An 18726-nucleotide genomic window follows, 5' to 3' on the forward strand; every position below is an offset into this window, starting at 1 on the left:
GACTTCTCCCTGTCGCTCTGGTTAGGTCGCTCCAGTAGGGTGATCAGAGCGACTTGGTGGTGTCGCTCCAGACTGGTCGCTCCCATGCCTTGCTCGCCCAATGACCACTCTAAACACTCATTTTTGAGCTCCAAATGCCTCCAAGTGTCTCCAAGAACTCCATGTGGTACTCCAATACCTGATAAGGACTCATGTATGCAAAATGCAACCTAAACATGGCTAAATCCTAATCTATATGATCAAAATGCACATGGATAAATGGATAAAACAATAGAAATATGCAAGATATCAGTATTAGGGTTTTAAATAAAATTGATTTCATGCATTCATGCAATAAGCATGTATGCGGCTAGGATCATGGATATTAGGGTTTCGATTTTGATCTTAGATCATTGGGGTTTTGAGATTCAAAACCATTAAGGTTTCGATTTTAATTGATCAAACAATCAATCTCGATTAGGGTTTGGGGTATCAAACTTATGATTATGAGCTTCGATTTACTCATTGGGGTTTTGATCTATTACCCTATGGCTTTGATTTCAACATTAGATCATACTATTAGGGTTTGTAGTTTTTATGGTTTCGATTCTTATCAAACAATCAAATTTGATTATAGGTTCTCTTTAAGGTTTCGAATTACCTTAACCTCAAGTAGGGTTGAATGGACCACCAAAGAGATGAACTGCGAGCTGGAACTAATCGGAACGCGAGCTGATGTTGTCGCGAGCTGTCTGATTGCTGAGATCGGGAACGCGAACTGTCCAACGTGCTGATCGGGTCGCGAGCTGTCTGAGATCGTCTTGTTTGCGAGCTGAGGTTGAACAAGCCGAGATCGTCTGAGCTAGGATCAGGAACGCCTTAAGCTGAAGCTGATCGGGAACAAATTGCAAACAAGGATCAGGATGTAAGGTTTCGCGATCGGGATTAGGATGGTTCGCCGGTAAGGATGTTCGCCGATCAGGGTTAGGGTTTTAGGCGGTTTGTTTTAGCTTAGGGATTTAGATTCTATCGTGCTGATAACGTATTGTGAAACTAGAGAATAAAATCTATGTTTCTGTCTTATTCATAAACATAAGGAACCCTTTATATGTAGAGAATTACACCGTCATAGAATAATGGAAAGAGTAAAGAAAGGAAATACAAATATGGAAAGAGTACAAATCATAGTCTAATAAGGAAAAAGCAAGATGCCGATTATCTCTCTCTCTCCTCACGGTCGACTCTTTCTCTCTCTAGCATTGGGCCGGTTATGAACCGGGCTGGTTATGGACATCCACAATATGATTTATAACAGATTAAAGTTTCCTTTTATTTTCATAGAACAACACAAAGAAGGAAAACTGCATAACAGAGGTTCCGTCCAGAGCATAGGCAAACAAACCATCACTTTAAAATTCCCAAATTTAAACGTAATTTAGAGGACAATCAGCATTAACAAAAAAAAGCATTTTAAATGGCACAACTTTTAAAATCTTTCATGGAGCATACAAATACATTGAGCCGACACTGATGATGGAGCGGAAGAGACTTTTCAGCCACTATTTTCACCCAACTTGAATAAGCAGAGATAAATGTAGGAATGTCAGCTCATCAAGTAGGCAAATCGAATATGACACAGAGTTTTTCGGGCTCTCCAATGTCTCCAAGTCTATCATTCAAACTTATGGCATACTTGGGATTCTACAAAGAAAAGATCGATAAGAAGTACTAATTTATAATTGATGTCTAAGTTTGACATGAATTAAACAAAACCGATAAGAAGTACTAATTTGCAACGCTTAAAAAGATTGACAATATGATATTAAAGAATAAATTTATATAATTAGATATAAGGATGTATTTACAAGAGAGAAAAGCATTAATTAGTTAAATAAAAGAAAAATTTCACATATGAATATAATTTACCAAAACTGACGATTTGATATTTATAGTGAACTTTTATTTTATTTAGAAAATATTTGTCAAATGAAAATTACCTGAGGGATTGAAGGACGAATTACGGAAGTATTTATAACATAGTCCTTGCTAGGTTCAAGTGGGCATACACCAGTATTACAGATGAGGGAGCTGGATTGAAGAATATTCATATTTTCAAACATAAGGGACACGTCTAGAGTTGCCGCAAGGCTGGGGCTTTTAACTATATACGTATAAGATACACATATAATTTTACTAGAAAATATTGTAAAAAAAAAAAAAAGATAACAGTTACAAAAAAAAAGACACAATCAAGAATTATTTGAAGCTTGAAGATCGTACTTGTACTACTTGTCGAAAACGATAGTGAGATTTCAAATATCTGGTCACTAGGCTCAACCTCCAGAGCGGTGACCGTACCGAAATCGTATCCAACATCTACAAAAAGTCGTGGAGGTTAATTGTGGAAGGTTAATACGCGCAGCTTTAAGAAATTGGATCTATATAAGAGTTCATTGTGAACTAGGGTGAACATCTGATGAATTTTATTCTTTAATTAAGTTGCAGTATATATTATTTTATATAACTTTGAGAACTAGATATAGATAAAAATGACATGTCATATATTACTATTTCTTGTGTACTGTACAGCTCATTTGAGAAGGGATTATCGGCGGTATACCTGGATTTTAAATCAACTTTGGCAGAGTATAGAGGCATAGTTTCGTTTATCAAGATTAACAACAAGATTCTACAAATTTTAGCAAAAAGAAAAAAAAAGATTCTAACACAAAAAAATCAAGCACTTAACATTTCTTATAAGTCGATAAGAGTATGCAAATATGAGATAGGAAATTTTTTTTTTTGAAAAAGGGCTGAGATAGTAAAACTTCATAAAAATACACCAGCAATTTATTTATTATTCTCAATATACATGAATCCTAAAAAGTACATAAATAATATTCTCTTCCATTTATCACACATATTTTCAATTTATGATGATGCAAGCTATTTTTAAATCTACCTTATTAGAACAGGAAAATTGAAAAAATATATTTTTAAAGAAAATATCCAAAAAATTAATTCATGTATTTTGACTTGGTAAAAAGTTCATGGTATTCCTATGGTTAAACATCGTTTGGATCCAAAACACACTCCACATAGGACGGAAGTGACTAGCGAACGAGTGGTATAACTCCGCTCGCTTCATATTAACACAAAAACTAAAAATAGTAACAAAGTGATACTTACTGTTGCAATAAACGAAGTCGACGGCACGCGTAAAAGGTAAAAAGAAGAGCGATGCAAGGAGAAGAAGCAGAGGCTGGACGTGAGACATCCCCTCGGATTAGAGCTCGTTTGATTTCCAAATAGAAGAAAACACTTTTCAGTTTGGTTTATAAGAAAAGTCTGTAATACACGTCGTGCCTTCATCAATGTCCACTATTTTATAGTTCTATAGATTATTATCACATATATCCCGAATCAAGTGGATCGAATCAAATTGATTAATGCCAATATATTAGTCACCTGCATTATACGCGAGATTCTTAAACTATGAGTTTCAATGTTTCATTGAACGTGCCTTTTTCCTTTTTAATTGTTTCTAACGTTGGCCAAAAACTTGTTTTCTATTAAATTAATTACAAACAGTTGTTCAAATCTCTAAAATATTTTTTGATAAGTTAATTTTCTAGCGCCCACATTAGTTCTTAATATTGTTAATTACATATATATTCTTAATAAATTAACAATATTACATAATTATTTTATTAAAATTGATTTTTCTTTTTAAGTATTTATATTAATTAGAAGTTTCCTTTTAAATTTTTTGAATAAAATATATATTAAAAAGGAAACATATATAAACTTTAAAAAATAATTTTAAATAAGAAAATATATTTATATAAAATGTGATTTCACAAAAAGGAAAGTTAAGAAAAATAATCTTGATTAAGAAATATAGCATTTCCATTAGAACATAATCTTAAGCAACATAAATATATTTTCAAAGTAATAAGATATGTTCCTTGTATCTATCTATTTTCTGATATAATTACATAAAATATGTTAAATAACATTAACCAAGATAGCTTTAGTTGAATAATAATAATAATAATAATTTATAATTAGTATTATTGAGATTTTTCATTCATTTTTATATAAGCTTTAGTGACTAAAATATTTTATAATTACAATTGTTTTTAAAAAATATTACTTATATAACATGTTTTCTCAAAAAAAAATCACAAAATGAATTGGTATTTAGTTTTAAAACGTTATATATATATATATATATATATATTAAAACTGATTTACCAAAAGCATGTTATGTTTAAGATGATTTAATATAATTTTCATTTTATATTTTATAAATATAAGGTATAATATTAATTAGAGTTTACAAATTATTTTAATTACTGTAAATATCAATATGTAAATATCAATATGTGTTCATGTGCTTTCAAAATTGTATTAGTTATTTTATTTGTACAACTGTTTACTGGTCATCTCTTTATTTTTGCTAATATTTTTGGAAAATCAACATGTATCCAGTTATTATAAATATTTTAAAATATACTTACACTTATAAAATAAATAAAAACTGAACTAATTTGATAAATAAAGCAAATCCGATTTTAAAATTATTACCAAATTTGCGATAAAACTAGAATTATCCCCGAAAATAGTCAGATTTTTATTTATTTGGAACAAAAAATATTTCATTTTTGAATTTAGAGAAGTTAATGCTATCTAATATATCCAAGTTATAATCAAACCAACTAGATATTACATATTCAAAAACACATCCATAAAAATAACATAATATTATTAATAGAAGTTATACATATAAATTAGAAATTGAGTTAAAACTGATAACAAATCATTAATCATCTATTATAATATATTTACATTAGAAATATTTATATATGTGCATGAGCACGGGAGGATCATCTATTATAACAAATCATTACTATAAAACTAACATTGCATTTTACTATATTATCAAGCATTTTAGCGGTTAGGATATGTAAAGAACACATGAATCATGAAATCATGACGAGAGCACATTATGTATTTTAAAAAAGAGGGAATTTTATTTTTACCTTATTTTTAGTGTCATTATTCATATTTATTTTCTAGAAGGACATTTTCAAAAATACCTAAATATGAGGTTTCATTAAAAAGAAAAAGACAATTATGTCATTGCTTTATAGATATATATATATATAAATAATTATTTCAGAAAATAATAAGAAATAATTTTTTTTGAATTATACATTTTTAAATTCAATTTTTATAATTTTTTTTTATTTTTTCAAATTTGTTTTTATAGTATTTGAATTATACATTTTCAAATTCGAACTTGGTACAAATTTTAATCTCTTCTTTTTTTCAAAAAAAGAATTTTAAAATTCAAAAATTCTTTTGAAACATAAAAAAAAAATTATTTTACATTTTAGGTATTTATTTATTAAAATCTTAAATCTCATCCTTCAAATTTTCAACCTCTACGCTCTAAACTAGATTAGTTAATCTTAATGTTATAAGTGTATGTTTACCTTTTTAAAACTTAAGGTAAATGTGGTTAAAATAAAAATAGTACTAAAAATGTGGTACTCTAATCAATTTATCTAAAATGGTACCAAAAATGTGGTACTCTAATCAATTCATCTTTTAAAAATTGGTTTTTGTCTCAAAGTTTCTAGTTTGCTACTCTCGTGCTAGACCTTTACACGAGTGCAGGTATGAAACAGGAAAATATAATGCACCAGGGCCAACCTACGCGTATGCATTTCCTTGGTTATACAACTAAAATCTTATAGAACGCCTGAACTTTTGTTTTAGTTATTCATCAGCTGAAAGCTATACATTTAATGCGCATTCTTGAAACATAAAATGCAGCGATTTACTAATGGTTTTGTTCTTTTAGCCGATGCTGTTGATGTGGTTTGTGGATCAATTTATATTTATACTCTTAAGGTATGCTATGTATCTAGGATCCGACAAACTTAAACCGGGATTATGATCCGATTTTCAGTCAATTCTCCGGTTATTGTGTGAATAAGAAGTCGTGGTGTAAGGCCAACCAAGTCGTGTATCAACTAGCTTGGTCCATTCCAACTTGTGTCTTGTTCAAACAATTCAAAATGTTTTCAAGCTGAGTTTCTTCCCAGGTAAAGTCAAATCTCAAGAAAAATCCTACGAGACTAGAATTGCATTTTACATAACCCCAACTTTGAAGTTCATTTGAGTTTAACATGTTGCGTTTACCATTTAAAATATCATAACGTGTTTCGTTAACTTTTTTTAACGCAACCATGTATGAATGTGGATGGATATTTACTTGGAACTTCAATTTGACAGTTTGCATTTGTCAGGCTCTGAAATTTTAGAGACTATATATAATTCAATAAATTTTGTTTTTAACTTATGTTTATGTACATTATCTTTTCATATTTTGAGAGTTTATGTCAATCTTTCACTTATCTAGGTCAATGACCAACATCATGCATGTGTATTAGCTTTTTGTTGTTGTTTTGCTAAGAAAGTAAAAATTGAAAGTTGAGGTTTTACTAACAAAATATAAGATTTCTAAGTTTGATTCCACTGCAAAAAAGTGAAAACATGGAAGTAAATGTAAGAAATATAAGATATTGTCTCTTTTCATACGCATGGTAACAAACATTACAATCTTGAAGAACACGAACGAGAGATTAAGCTGAGAGCGTTGATAAATCAAATCTTTTGAAAATTGTGATTGATTTGCTACATATATATTTTCTTCAACTATAGTCAGCAACCAACGCTGCAGTAGACCTTACAATCTAAATGGTACAGATCAATAAATAAATAAAGTGTCGACCGCATAGTTGTAAAGTGGGTGTACTGTGTACATGACCTAACCAAAATATCAAAGCAATCTAAACCGAAATCAAAACTCGGTTTAGAGTGAAGCAGCTCGGACCAGGTCTTGTAACCCCATGTGGACTTGGACAAACCGTGTCTTAGTGAATTTTCTATTACGATATCCTACACTTTGGTTCAAAATGTTGAAAACCATTTCTTTTTGTAGCACAGTCAAAGTCAAAGTTCTTATGTGTGTCTACATAAACATAAGATAGTGCGACGAAGCTTGCACAAGTCAAACCATGAGACATCTCAAGTACCCTATATATAAGAGTCATTATCGAATTAACAACACATACAAACCAAAAAGACCCTACACTTGCTAACCAATAGAAAGCTCAATTTTGTTTTATTTGGTCTCCCATCCAAGAAATAGAAAAAAAAAATTAAGTATCATGAAGAGACAACTAGTGCTCGTAATTATCTTAGTTGTTATTTTCCTTGTTGTCTTGGACGTTACGCAAGTTGAAGCCATGAGGCCTTTCCCGGAGGCTGTCGATGAGATCAAACTACTGTTTCAAGCGCTTCAACGAGGTCCGGTCAGCGGCTCTGGTCCGAACGGTTGCACCAATATTCCCGGCGGTTCAGGGGAGTGCCACAACGGCTAAAGCTGCCATACAAATCTCCTTCGCCTTCATCATTATTTGATTCTTTTTTTTTCTTTCACATTTATGTGTTCCGTACATAATTACATACACGTAACTATAAGATAGCTTTAGACTTGGTCTCATAACATCTTGAATTGTAATCTACGGAAGCTTAACTAGAAGCTACAATTTTAGAAACATATGTAACAATCAAAAAGTTTTTTGTTTAATAAAAGGAAACTTTATTGGACTTTTCAGCTTTGAAAGGTAGACAATACAGTGAATAGTTCAAGTTATTTGACATATATGATTATTTATTGATTCGGCTGTGTTTACTAATAGTCCTGTACTCCTGTTACTAATCGTACTCTTGTCAAATGTAAAAAAGCTAGAAAGAGAACGTGTTAGGCGTGTTTACCTGTGTGAAACTGCTCTATGTTCTGTAGCCAAGCATCAAATGCTTGTAGTAACGATCCCGAATGATTCTCTGCCACCAATATTTGGTTGAGCTCCAATAACTCAGCTGCATTCGCTCTTGGATAAGCCTGTAATGTAAATCACGCATGTGTGTATGAGGAGATTTCAAAGAGAAGGTACATAGGAGAAGCGAAGAAGTTTCCTCACCATCTAACAAGGCATCTTTTAATGCCTTGTGATATAGGACGGAAGAAAGACGGATCTCTCTGAGTATATAGTATCCCAACCTAGACCAGACTCAACCCTATTTAGTAAAAATGGGTTTTGGTACTAGTCTCTACAGATCAAGAGACGATAGAACTTTTACCTCGACCAATGGCATAGCAGAAGGGTCTTCAAAGATCTCAAGGCTCTATAATCACCCAAATAATTTACCTGTAGAACCATTGATGCTTATAAATTATAGTAATCATTCAGTTGATTTTTCATAAGGTAAAAAAAAAAAAACTTTGGGTCATATTACCGCGCATTCTGTATTGAGTAGAGCTTGGACAAAGTCCATCAGCTGAATCATAGCCCACTCGGAGCAGAGAGTAGGATCCTCACTAAGCGAGGATACCTCCATGAAGCACCAAAGCGTAATTTTTCATCCGGAATGCTTCCCTTTCGTACATCAGAGGCATACCATTGAAGCCGCAACAAAGCTTTTTCCGTTGCAGGATTAACTACAGCAACCTGTACAAGAAAGGAACGAATAACATTGTAACATATTAAACATAACTTTCATCATGTGTACAAAGGAGTCTTTGCAAGCAGCTAGCTGCAATTATAATCAGTTTAAGCAAAGCTTACTTGTAAATATGCCAAGTATGCATCCACAATATCTTCAAATGTACCTGCTTTGTTCCCCATCAAACTGAAGAAACAACAAAAAACACACAAAGGCAAAACGAACAAGATAGATAGAACCAGAGAAAATGCAAAATAAGAGGGCTGCTACCTTTGATAATGATTACTTTGCTTAAGCGCATAAAGCTCAGATAGATGCCGAGAATTGGCTCCAAGAACATCAGCAATGGTAGTCCACTACAATTACAGCACTATATTAGAACTCTAGTTGAAGAGTGTCCATGTATTAATGTATAGTTTGGTTAAGTGTGTACCACCGGTCTAGGTTAATCTGATTTAAGCAGCCTTGGTTTAATTAGATACATGTGTTTTTTATCACGTGAGTTGAGCTGTGTTAAACGACGTTGTATAAGTCGTTAGAGCTCAAGATAACTCAGCGAGTTCTAGAGCTTGAGAGAGATATAGAACAAGATCGAGAGAGAAAGAGTTTCTAGAGTACCTCCCACATTATATCCAGATGTAAGGAAGTTCCTTTTGATCTTTTTGACCGAATATCTTTTGATCCTGCCTTCATCTCTCCATCTTGTTGCTCCCCCATCTTCAACACCGCTCAACCCTAATTTATTATTTATCTATCTCTATCTCCCTCTCTCTCTATATATATATATATCAAACAAGTAATAAAAAGAGAATAATCTCAAAATCTAAGGTGTCCACCTAGAATTATTAATTCCAACCAATGATAGAGCTTCATCTCTTCACGTCATTGTTTCTTCTGTCGAAATGAAAACCAGTGGGCTTCTTCGTGTAGTGTCCCAAAGAAATAAGCTTCGATCAAGCGGCTATGACTTTTCCACTTCGTCTTCTCCGTTTCATCTTCATGAAATCTCCATTATCCCGACCCATCTCTGTACAATCAATTGTATTCATTACTCTCCACTTTTTGAGTTCGTTTTGCATCCCTTTGTTACACCATCTTTATAAAACCCTCTGGCTATACTTTTATCCACCCAGAAACGCTAACCTCCATTGAAGAAGCTGAAGCTATGGCGATGAAACCCAACGGGGATTTTCCCTTCTTCACCGGAAACTCTCCCGTCGCTTTGTATTACTGCAATCGGTGCCGGAATGGTCGTCTACTAGATCGCAAGATGAGACCTTCAACGATTTGGAGCTGGAGCTCGATGGTGACAGCGGAGATGACATGGAAATAACGGATAGTGAGATTCTTCTTTCCTTTCGTGTCCTGAAACATTTTCAAAGAAGAAACCACTCTTAAAGCTTGGTTTTTGGAATTTCGGATCCTCAAGGTAATTGATTTGTCAGCCAAATGGATTTCATAGCTTCCAATGAATAGTTATTCTTAACATGAATTTATGGATGTCAATTGTGAAGAGGCTCTGTTTATTCAGTTTGCTTACTTACTTCTCTAACAGGTTGAGCAAGGCTCAGTGGGCATCCTACTGTGTTCTCACTTCTCAGTGCACCACTGCTTAGTTAAATTCAAAGTTTTCTCCTAACACTTTTCCTCTCTTCTTTTATTGACTGCTATCAACAGGGGATTAATTAAATCTTTTCAATTGTTCCATGGTTAGTCTCTACTGATTTTCCACTACATAGTCTCATATTGAATATTACATTTGATGTTCTGATCGCGTACTTCAGACATTAGCTTCTATATCCACCTTAGCATCCTAAGAGTTGTGAAGTTTCTTCTACATCTACACCAATTCATGTGATTATTTGTCGTTGTTTGTAGGTTATGGTTCTTTCAAGTGATTTCGGCCGGAGTGTATACATAGGTGAGATTATTAGGACTTCTCCCTCAAAATACTCAAATTAATCTAGCCCTGTCTTTTTTTTCTCTTTTTTTTTTGTAAAGTACTGATATATTTTGTTATTCATAGCAGTAGAATATGATTAGTCCATCGTAAAACTTGGCTTCATTGAGATCATAAGGGGTATGCTTTTCAATTTTTCAGGCTATTATAATAAGAGGCCTTCAGGGAATATAAAAGTACAGAACTTATCTATGTATGTTTTTGGGATGGCTTTTAGTGTTGTTGCTATAGTGATCCAAGATTTCGATGCCATCGCAAATAAGTTAAGATAAAACTCATCTTCGTATTTGTATCCATATTTAGTAACCAATTTCCTCAAGCTTCATGTAAATTAATTCAAGAAACTGTCACTTATTTATAGTGTTGGTATCAGAGAGCTCATTATTATCGGGTTGCTGAATTATTATCCCGCTATGTCGCATCTGCTCAGGTATTAGAGGGGTCGGTTTATCATTTTCAGGAGATTCTTCCATGGGTACTCATTCATCAAAGTACTGATGATTCTTAACCACACTTTCAAGTAAAAGATGCTTCTGAGGCCAAATTCTTCTCTTAACTCTTAATCTCAGTTTATGTGTAGTTAACACATTAAAACATTACTCCCATGTTTGTTTCGCAGTGGTATTGTTGTGTCCATGGTGATGGAATATGCAGAGAATATTGTAAAGGTAATAAACTGGCAAATGCATATTCAATTCACCAGCATATTCCCCTAAGTAGTCACCTTTGTATATGGGGTTTAACCTTTATCAATATGTATGTAGGTTTATTTGACAACAGTGGCACTGCTTCTCACTGCAGTTGTCTCTGTATACTTATTCAATTTTCATGTTTCATTAGCCTTCTTCCTGGGTTCAAGTAAGTTAACCGCATTTGCCTTTCTCATTACAATCCATCTAACATTTTCACATAAAGTAGCCTAACATATGAGCTGATGTTTACTGTGTTCGCACTTTGAGGGAGATTTGAAATGGTCTATTGGAATCTTTTAAGATGAATGTATATATTGTTATATAAACCTTTTTTTGTTAAACTATTGATATGTAAAGCAAAACAGATGAGTTTGCGTATGAGACAGAGAGAGAGAATCTCTACTTAAAACATATTCTATGGAGTATCATCAAAGGTCTGCACTAATACCAGTCAATTTTGATGGTTGAGAACGCCATTTTTGGGTTTACATGAATTCACGGCTTTTAAAATAAAACGTATATTCCAAATTTCTTGAAGAATGAATCAACTTCACTTTCATAATTTTAAAATTTGTCAATTATTTTTTAAGTAAATAAAACAACGATATTTTTATACAGCACAATCTGAGCGTGTGATGTTGGGCAGTGATCCTGATTCTCTCATTGTTAAATACACCAGCTAATTCTTTGTGTATGCGGCTTAAAATTTTGACTATACAATAATACATTTTCACATCTTGAAATTGAGCGAAAAAGCAATTTTAAAGCATGAACGGGATTGTCCGTGAAATAGCAAAAAGTGTGCTGAGAGATGGAAGGTTTCAATCATACCTAGCTTTGCGTGGTCCTTCCTGGCTTCATGATCGGCTTGCAAGAGAAAGGAATTGAAGCGACTTATGACTCTTATTTAGAGTGATGTTTGCTTTATTTTTCAAATTTCCTACCTTGTGGTAGAAGGCATTGCCTTGGTTTCTTATGTCTTAAACTCTTTTGATTAATATCAATCCAGACGTTCAAAAAAAGCATGAACGGAAAGACATCTGCTCTGGTTCGATCAGGAGTCATGACTAAACATGGTTTTCCCTCATTCTGACCAATTCCTATACATAAATGGACAAAGCCATTTTCTGTTCTAAAATGTTTTTTAATTAGCCATTTTTCCAAACAGATATTTATAAGCTTTAAAACAAACTATAATTTACAGTAACACTATACTCCTTCAGTTTCAATTTACGTTGTGTTTTAAGATTTTTAATTTGTTTCATAATAAGTAATTTTCTCTATATTCTAGACAATATTTAATGTTGTTTGAAATTTGTGACCAACTACAAAATACTAAAAAAAAAAATTATTGGTTGAATTAATTTTATTTAATGATGTTTTTATGCAACCAAGATAAAATGTTGTATTTTTTAATCTATGAATATTAATCTTAAACATCAAATATAATGAAACAGAAAGAGTACTTTGCAAGTGACATGGAGAGTCGATATTTTGTGGGAAATTAAATTATGTATATTGTTTTTTAATTAGTTGAATTTTATATAAAATGACGGATATTTAAAGTAATAACTTTTTAATATTAGTGATTTTAGCTAAAACTAAGTTACATTTTGATATAGATGGAGTAATTTGTATACTAACTTTACACAGATATGAGGACAATATTTTAAAGTGGTCTCACCTTGAATTTCTCTCATTCTGTGCAGTTCTAACTGGAAGGAAATAAGGTAGGTCAATTAAGGGTGATGTAATGAAGACATACAGATGTTTTTCCAGTTATTAAACAAAATAGAATTAATTCACAACATCTAAATTATATCCAGCTCAAGACAACAGAGAAGAGTATCCATACCTTCTAATATTTTGATATCTCAATATATTAGAAACAGTCCAACCGTAAAAAAACTATAGATTGCAATTGGAAAAAGAAAACAAACAAAAATTAATCAAAGTCTTCTAAGGTATATGACCAGCATAAAGAATGGGTGGAGTCATATATCATGTTTGTCTTGACTAATCATGTAAAAAATATTGTGTAATCAATATTAAGGGAAGAAGAAAGAAATGGAAGGCAAAAGCATAAGTTTTGAAAATATGAGTCATCATTGATAATTAGAGCATCTCCAACTCAACTCTTTAATTCACTCTAAAATAAAATTTAGAATAATAAATATTTCACCTCCATTTAATTTTTAATTCCGTAATGGAATTAAAATGAATTTACTCTATAACTGGAATAATACTTTTATTATTTTTTGTTTATTACTTTATTTTTACTCCAAAAATGGATTAGAGTTAAAGTGAATATCATTTCATTTTAGAGTTACTCTGTATTGAAGAAAATAGAAAATTTTACATTGGAAATGCTCTTAGTACAAAAAAAAAACAATAAAATGACATCATGAAAGAGTAAAATTACATCATATATACAGACGACAACAACAATCAACTTCTTTGCAAGTAAATTTACATATATAGACTCAAGAAATATAACAATATGTCATCAAATTATATTGTATATATATATATATATATTTGTGATTTACTTTCAGCCACATGAATATTTTCATGATACTTTGTTCTTTATACCAAAACAGTAAACAAATTCATCAATAGCACATACACAACTAAAAAAATATCGGATCCTTCATAGAATAACAACAAAAGATAGAATGATGGTAAAAAAAATAGAAATAACAATTATATGCAATTAAAGAATAAGAAAAATAAAGAAACAATGCAAAATAAAACAAAAAATATACACACAGAGCAAAACTTAGTAATATAAGTTCATAATATAATTTTCTAAAAGTGTGTTCCAATAAAATATATACACAAAAAGCAAGATTTAGTAAAATACATTCATAATATAATTTCCATAATTTATAGTATTCAGTTATACTAAAAAGTATTTTATTAGTTAATTGTGTTACTATTTTTTGTTAGTTATAATAGAAATATATTTGACAATAATATTATTTTCATGCTATAATGATGAAAATTGTAAAACTAAACTTATCCATAAATACCAATGGTTTACATATAAAGTAATAAAAATATTCACTCCAAACTGGTAACACAAAAAATTATTTTAAATTTAAAATATTAGTTAAATAAAATTAAAAATGTGAAAATTTTCATATAAATAAAAAATGATAAATATAACAAAACTAAATATATTATCCGCGCGTAGCACGGAAAAAGGATCTAGTATGTACTAAAAGTTTTCCCGACACAAAGCCACCTCCATTTCACAAAGATAGATTTTTTTAGTATTTTCACACTTAATAAAATACACCTTAAATCACTATAACCAATAGTAATTCAATAAAGTCAATTAATTTTATTGAAATTTACAATTTTTTTTAGAGAAAGCACAAAACATCTATCTTTGTAAAACAATTTTTTTTCTAAAACATCTATCTTAGTGAAACGGAGGGAGTATGTCATAACTATATTACAGTTTTGTAAATAATTTTTTTTTATATTTTTAATATAATGTCTCCTATTTCTAAAGTTAGAAACTAAACCCTTTTTTTATGCAATAGAAAAAAGCCAGATGATCTCTATTGAGACATTTGTGTCAGGATGATCTATTGCCCTTAGGTTGTACATCGTTGTTCTTTTACAAGTCACGCTGGTCTCATATGTCTCTCATCCCCAAGCTGATTTGGGAGCTGAATCTTCTGTGAAATCACTTAATTATTGATCCTATTGTCATCACATCTCGATTTGGGGATTAATCATGCTTCGTTTTATAATCTCTTTTGTCATCAGTGTAGCTTCTTGGTATTTAAAATTGCAAGAAAATCAATAGAGTTGATACAATATTAATAAAGATCTCTGAAAGAGAATCATCTTCTCAATTCATGTGTTCTGTTAGTTTTCTCATCAGTGTACCTAAGTTATTTGTTTTGTGTTTCATAATTCTGTATGTATTCGGATCTAATTACTAAACTGAAGTTGTTAAAAAAAAAAGAGTGAGAAGTACTAAATTAAAAAATAAAATATCTTTTTGGAAATAAATTTCTTTTCCAAAAAAAAAAACGAAAGAGAGTCATATAACCGTTTATATAGAAAGCTAAGAATCATTCCAAGCTTAATATATAACCAAGTAAGACAAGAACAAATGTTGCTTGCGCGCCCAACCTTAATGTCCCCGCTTGGGTCACAAGCTCTTGCTACGAAGCTCGACACCCAAAGTACGTTTCTGTGCTCTATATAAACAAAGCCAACAACCGAAGAAATGTAGGAGGAAATAAAGTTTAGAATTTCCTCGCATTCAAATTACACCACAAGACACACACTTTCTTTTGTCAAAAATATTCTTATAACCCTAAATTTAAGAGAATCTATCTCCTCTTTTTATTTGATTTTATTATTTTTCTTATTCTACTTTATGTATTTATTTACTTTTATCTCAAGTTCTAAAATATATTAAACAAAAATAATTGTCATAATAAACTATATACAAAATTCTCTATCTTTTAAGATCCATGTTCATATATATATTATATATATTAATGTGTAAACAAAATGTGGACGTGGACACCAAAACGTGGATAACAGAATTATAAATTAGTTGTGGACATGAACATCTTAACAGAATTATAAACTAGTTGTGGAAATGAACAATATTCCTTCGATTCCATTCATCATCTCGGAATCTAAATTCAACTCTAATCAAAATTACATTTATCCATATCATGACAAATCGCAAATTCCTTAGATCAGAAATCTATGACATGCAAGATCTATTACTCTCCGACAAAAGGTAAACGCTTCTTCGATTTTTCTCTCCGCTCATACTCACAATATCATCTATTTCTCATTTTGATTGAAGTTTAATTGCAGATAATTTATCAATTGAGCTGAAGAAGCCAAGTGTTTGTATTGGAGATAATAGAGTCCTTGTCCACGTTTTATGGTATAATTTGAGTAACATGAATCCACGTCCACGTATTGTTGTATAGTTTTATGGAATCAAAACAGAGAGTTTGTCCACGTTATCTATTATAAACACATTAACATCACCCAACCACAAATCACCAGTCCACAAATCACCCAACCACGCATCACCTGTCCACAAATTACCCATCCACAAGTGTTTTTTTCATTAAAGGTAAAATTGTCCACAATCTGTTGCTGGTTCACAACAAAGTGTGTCACAAGTAAAAAGTGTCTCTACGTATAGTATAATAGAAAGGAAAAAAATATCCAACTCTAAAGTTTATGAACTACTTTTTTATATGGGATAAATCCTCATTTTAAGGCCCAAATTTAGAAAATAATAACTAAAGGTCTTGTGTTCAGAGGCCCATGAGACTAAAAAGAGTTGTAAACATGGTCGAGGAGAGAGATTTGAGAAAAGCCAATGGAAGAGGAAGAGGAAGAGGAAGAAGAATAAGCTAAACCTCTCTCTCTCTCTGTTAATGGCGCTTTCAGGAAATTTGCAGCTTACTTCTAATTACATTCCTGGTACGTTCTCTCTTTTTTTCGAAGTTGGGTCTTTCTTCGTTTTTCTCGGATAGTTTTGTTTCGTAAGTGGGTTTATGCTTATTTCACTGGAGAAAAGTTCTGTTCTTGGAATTAAAATTCGAAAATTTGTTTCTGGATAAGCTTTTTTTTATGTCGACGACTTGTTGGATGAAATGACTGTGTTAAGGTTGTAACTAGTAGACGCTGGTTACTTCGAAAGAAATTGCATTTGTTATCAAGTTCAATTCAAAAGTAAAGAAATATTGCGTTTCTTTATATGGTACTCTGATGAATCAATGTGTTTATATATGCTAGAAGTTGGATCCTTTGCTAATTATGCTTGCTTGCTTTTAGTTGGTTACATTAGTTTGCTTCATCAACACATTACCAAGTAGTTAACATAAGGGTTCACGTTTTCAGCTTTACCATTTTACCAGATGAAGAGACTTTGTTACCTTATGTTTTGTGAAAGCTTTCAGTTCGATTGTAAAAATAATGGATTATACTCTCCTTACTTTGTATAGTGTTGGCTTTTGGTAGACACAGGTTATGGAGTTTCAGACAGCAGGAGCGTCTCTAACTCTGTTGTGTCTAGAAGAACACTTGCTGTATTACCTTACTCTTCATGTCTGGTTCACATCGAGAATCGAAGATATCTAAAGTCTGCCACTAAGAAAATTTCATTTGTGTGCCGAGCAAGTTCTTCTGACCATAGGAGAAACAATCCTGATTTCTCAAGAAACAATAGGAATGGTTTCAGAGGTAGGAACAGGCGGAACGAAGATAGAGACGGTTTAGACGGTGGTGGTGGTGGTCTTGAAGACTCTGAAATGCTGTCTTCCAAAAACGGTCCTGTGTTCTCTCTGTCCAGTTCCCCGAAGTTCCAGGCTACTTCATCACCTGGACCAAGAGAGAAAGAGATAGTGAATCTTTTCAGGAAAGTCCAAGCTCAGCTCCGAGCTCGAGCTGCTGCTAAGAAAGAAGATAAGAAGACTGAAGAAGCTTCTAAAGGGCAAGGAGGAAAAGAGACTGAGACTGTGGACTCTCTTCTTAAGTTACTGAGGAAGCACTCAGGAGAACAGAGCAAGAAGAACGTTAGCAACTTTGATTCTGAAAAGCAGCTACAAGGAGATGATGATGATGATGCTGAAAGACAGGTTCACAGTTCCAATAATTTTGATTCGCGAAACAGGGATCATAATGCAACACGTTTTACCAGGCCTGCCTCAAGCTTCAGACGCAATTCGCCTGTACCTAGACATAAACCTCAGTCTAGTTACTCGAGTGAGGCCATTTTTGATGAGGCGTCAAGTTACAGTGTGACTTGGACTCAGAAAAAGGATCAAGTAGTAGAACCTGAGCCTGAATATGAACCAGGACTTGCCCTTCTGGAATCAGAGCCAGAGCTAAAACCAGAGTCATTTTACGATGAGGAGGATGAAGATCATGATGTCCTTGTAGGTGAATTATCAAATGATGATGATGAGTCTGTCAATGCCGAGGAAGAAACTGAAAAAAATGAAGACTTGAGTGCACTGAAGTTGATAGAACTCAGAGCTATAGCAAAATCAAGGGGTCTTAAAGGGATTTCAAAGATGAAGAAAACAGAGCTGTTGAATTTGCTGTGTAGTAATAAAGCATGATGATAGCTATGAACAAGAACATTGTTTTAGTTTCTGATACAGCCAATGAATCTCCAAATATTTGTTTCATTCATAATTTGTGCATGATGATTAAAATTAGTTTTTTCTCCATTAGTTAAAGAGTTTTCCCTTTGGCTTCCAACAGCAAAGTTGTAATGTCCTTTGTGAGTTATGAAATTGAAGTCACTTTCTTCAGTATACAACACTGATGTATACTGGAAAAATGTAACTAGATATGCAGACAAGTATGTTGGATTCAAACTAGATATGAAGACCAGAGATGGCTTTGTGTGCGATTCACACTTATGGGTGTTGTTCTTCAAAAGAAGATTTCATAGTTAGGAGGTGTTATTGGTTTATATATTTTGATTGATTTAGAAATCCATAT

The 18726-nt window shown here is 32.2% G+C and overlaps 3 protein-coding genes across 4 annotated transcripts; 2 read left to right on the forward strand and 1 right to left on the reverse strand.

The window, feature by feature from the left end:
• Window positions 1–319: 319 nt before the first annotated feature.
• On the reverse strand, window positions 320–3712 carry LOC106449383 (MD-2-related lipid-recognition protein 3-like). The gene is made up of 4 exons (XM_022698287.2): window positions 3169–3712; window positions 2260–2355; window positions 1977–2140; window positions 320–1680 (listed from the first exon to the last, which is right to left on the reverse strand). The coding sequence occupies exons 1-4, from the start codon at window positions 3254–3256 to the stop codon at window positions 1591–1593; spliced, it is 438 nt and encodes a 145-aa protein (XP_022554008.1). The 5' UTR covers window positions 3257–3712; the 3' UTR covers window positions 320–1590.
• A 2045-nt stretch (window positions 3713–5757) lies between these two features.
• LOC106449382 lies at window positions 5758–7955 on the forward strand. Its single transcript, XM_048752417.1, has one exon. It carries the CDS (start codon window positions 7224–7226, stop codon window positions 7434–7436), a length of 213 nt encoding a protein of 70 aa, XP_048608374.1. The 5' UTR covers window positions 5758–7223; the 3' UTR covers window positions 7437–7955.
• An 8604-nt stretch (window positions 7956–16559) lies between these two features.
• Window positions 16560–18452, forward strand: LOC106445710 (rho-N domain-containing protein 1, chloroplastic-like). 2 transcript variants are annotated; one of them, XM_013887317.3, is made up of 2 exons: window positions 16560–16695; window positions 17236–18452. In XM_013887317.3, exons 1-2 carry the CDS (start codon window positions 16650–16652, stop codon window positions 18336–18338), a joined length of 1149 nt encoding a protein of 382 aa, XP_013742771.2. In that variant the 5' UTR covers window positions 16560–16649; the 3' UTR covers window positions 18339–18452. The 2 variants fall into 2 exon arrangements, with proteins under 2 accessions (XP_013742771.2, XP_013742772.2); XM_013887318.3 differs by having other exon boundaries at window positions 16577–16695; window positions 17242–18452.
• Window positions 18453–18726: the final 274 nt, after the last annotated feature.

This window comes from Brassica napus, chromosome C3 (genome assembly GCF_020379485.1).
Source record: "Brassica napus cultivar Da-Ae chromosome C3, Da-Ae, whole genome shotgun sequence".
Lineage (NCBI taxonomy): Eukaryota > Viridiplantae > Streptophyta > Magnoliopsida > Brassicales > Brassicaceae > Brassica > Brassica napus.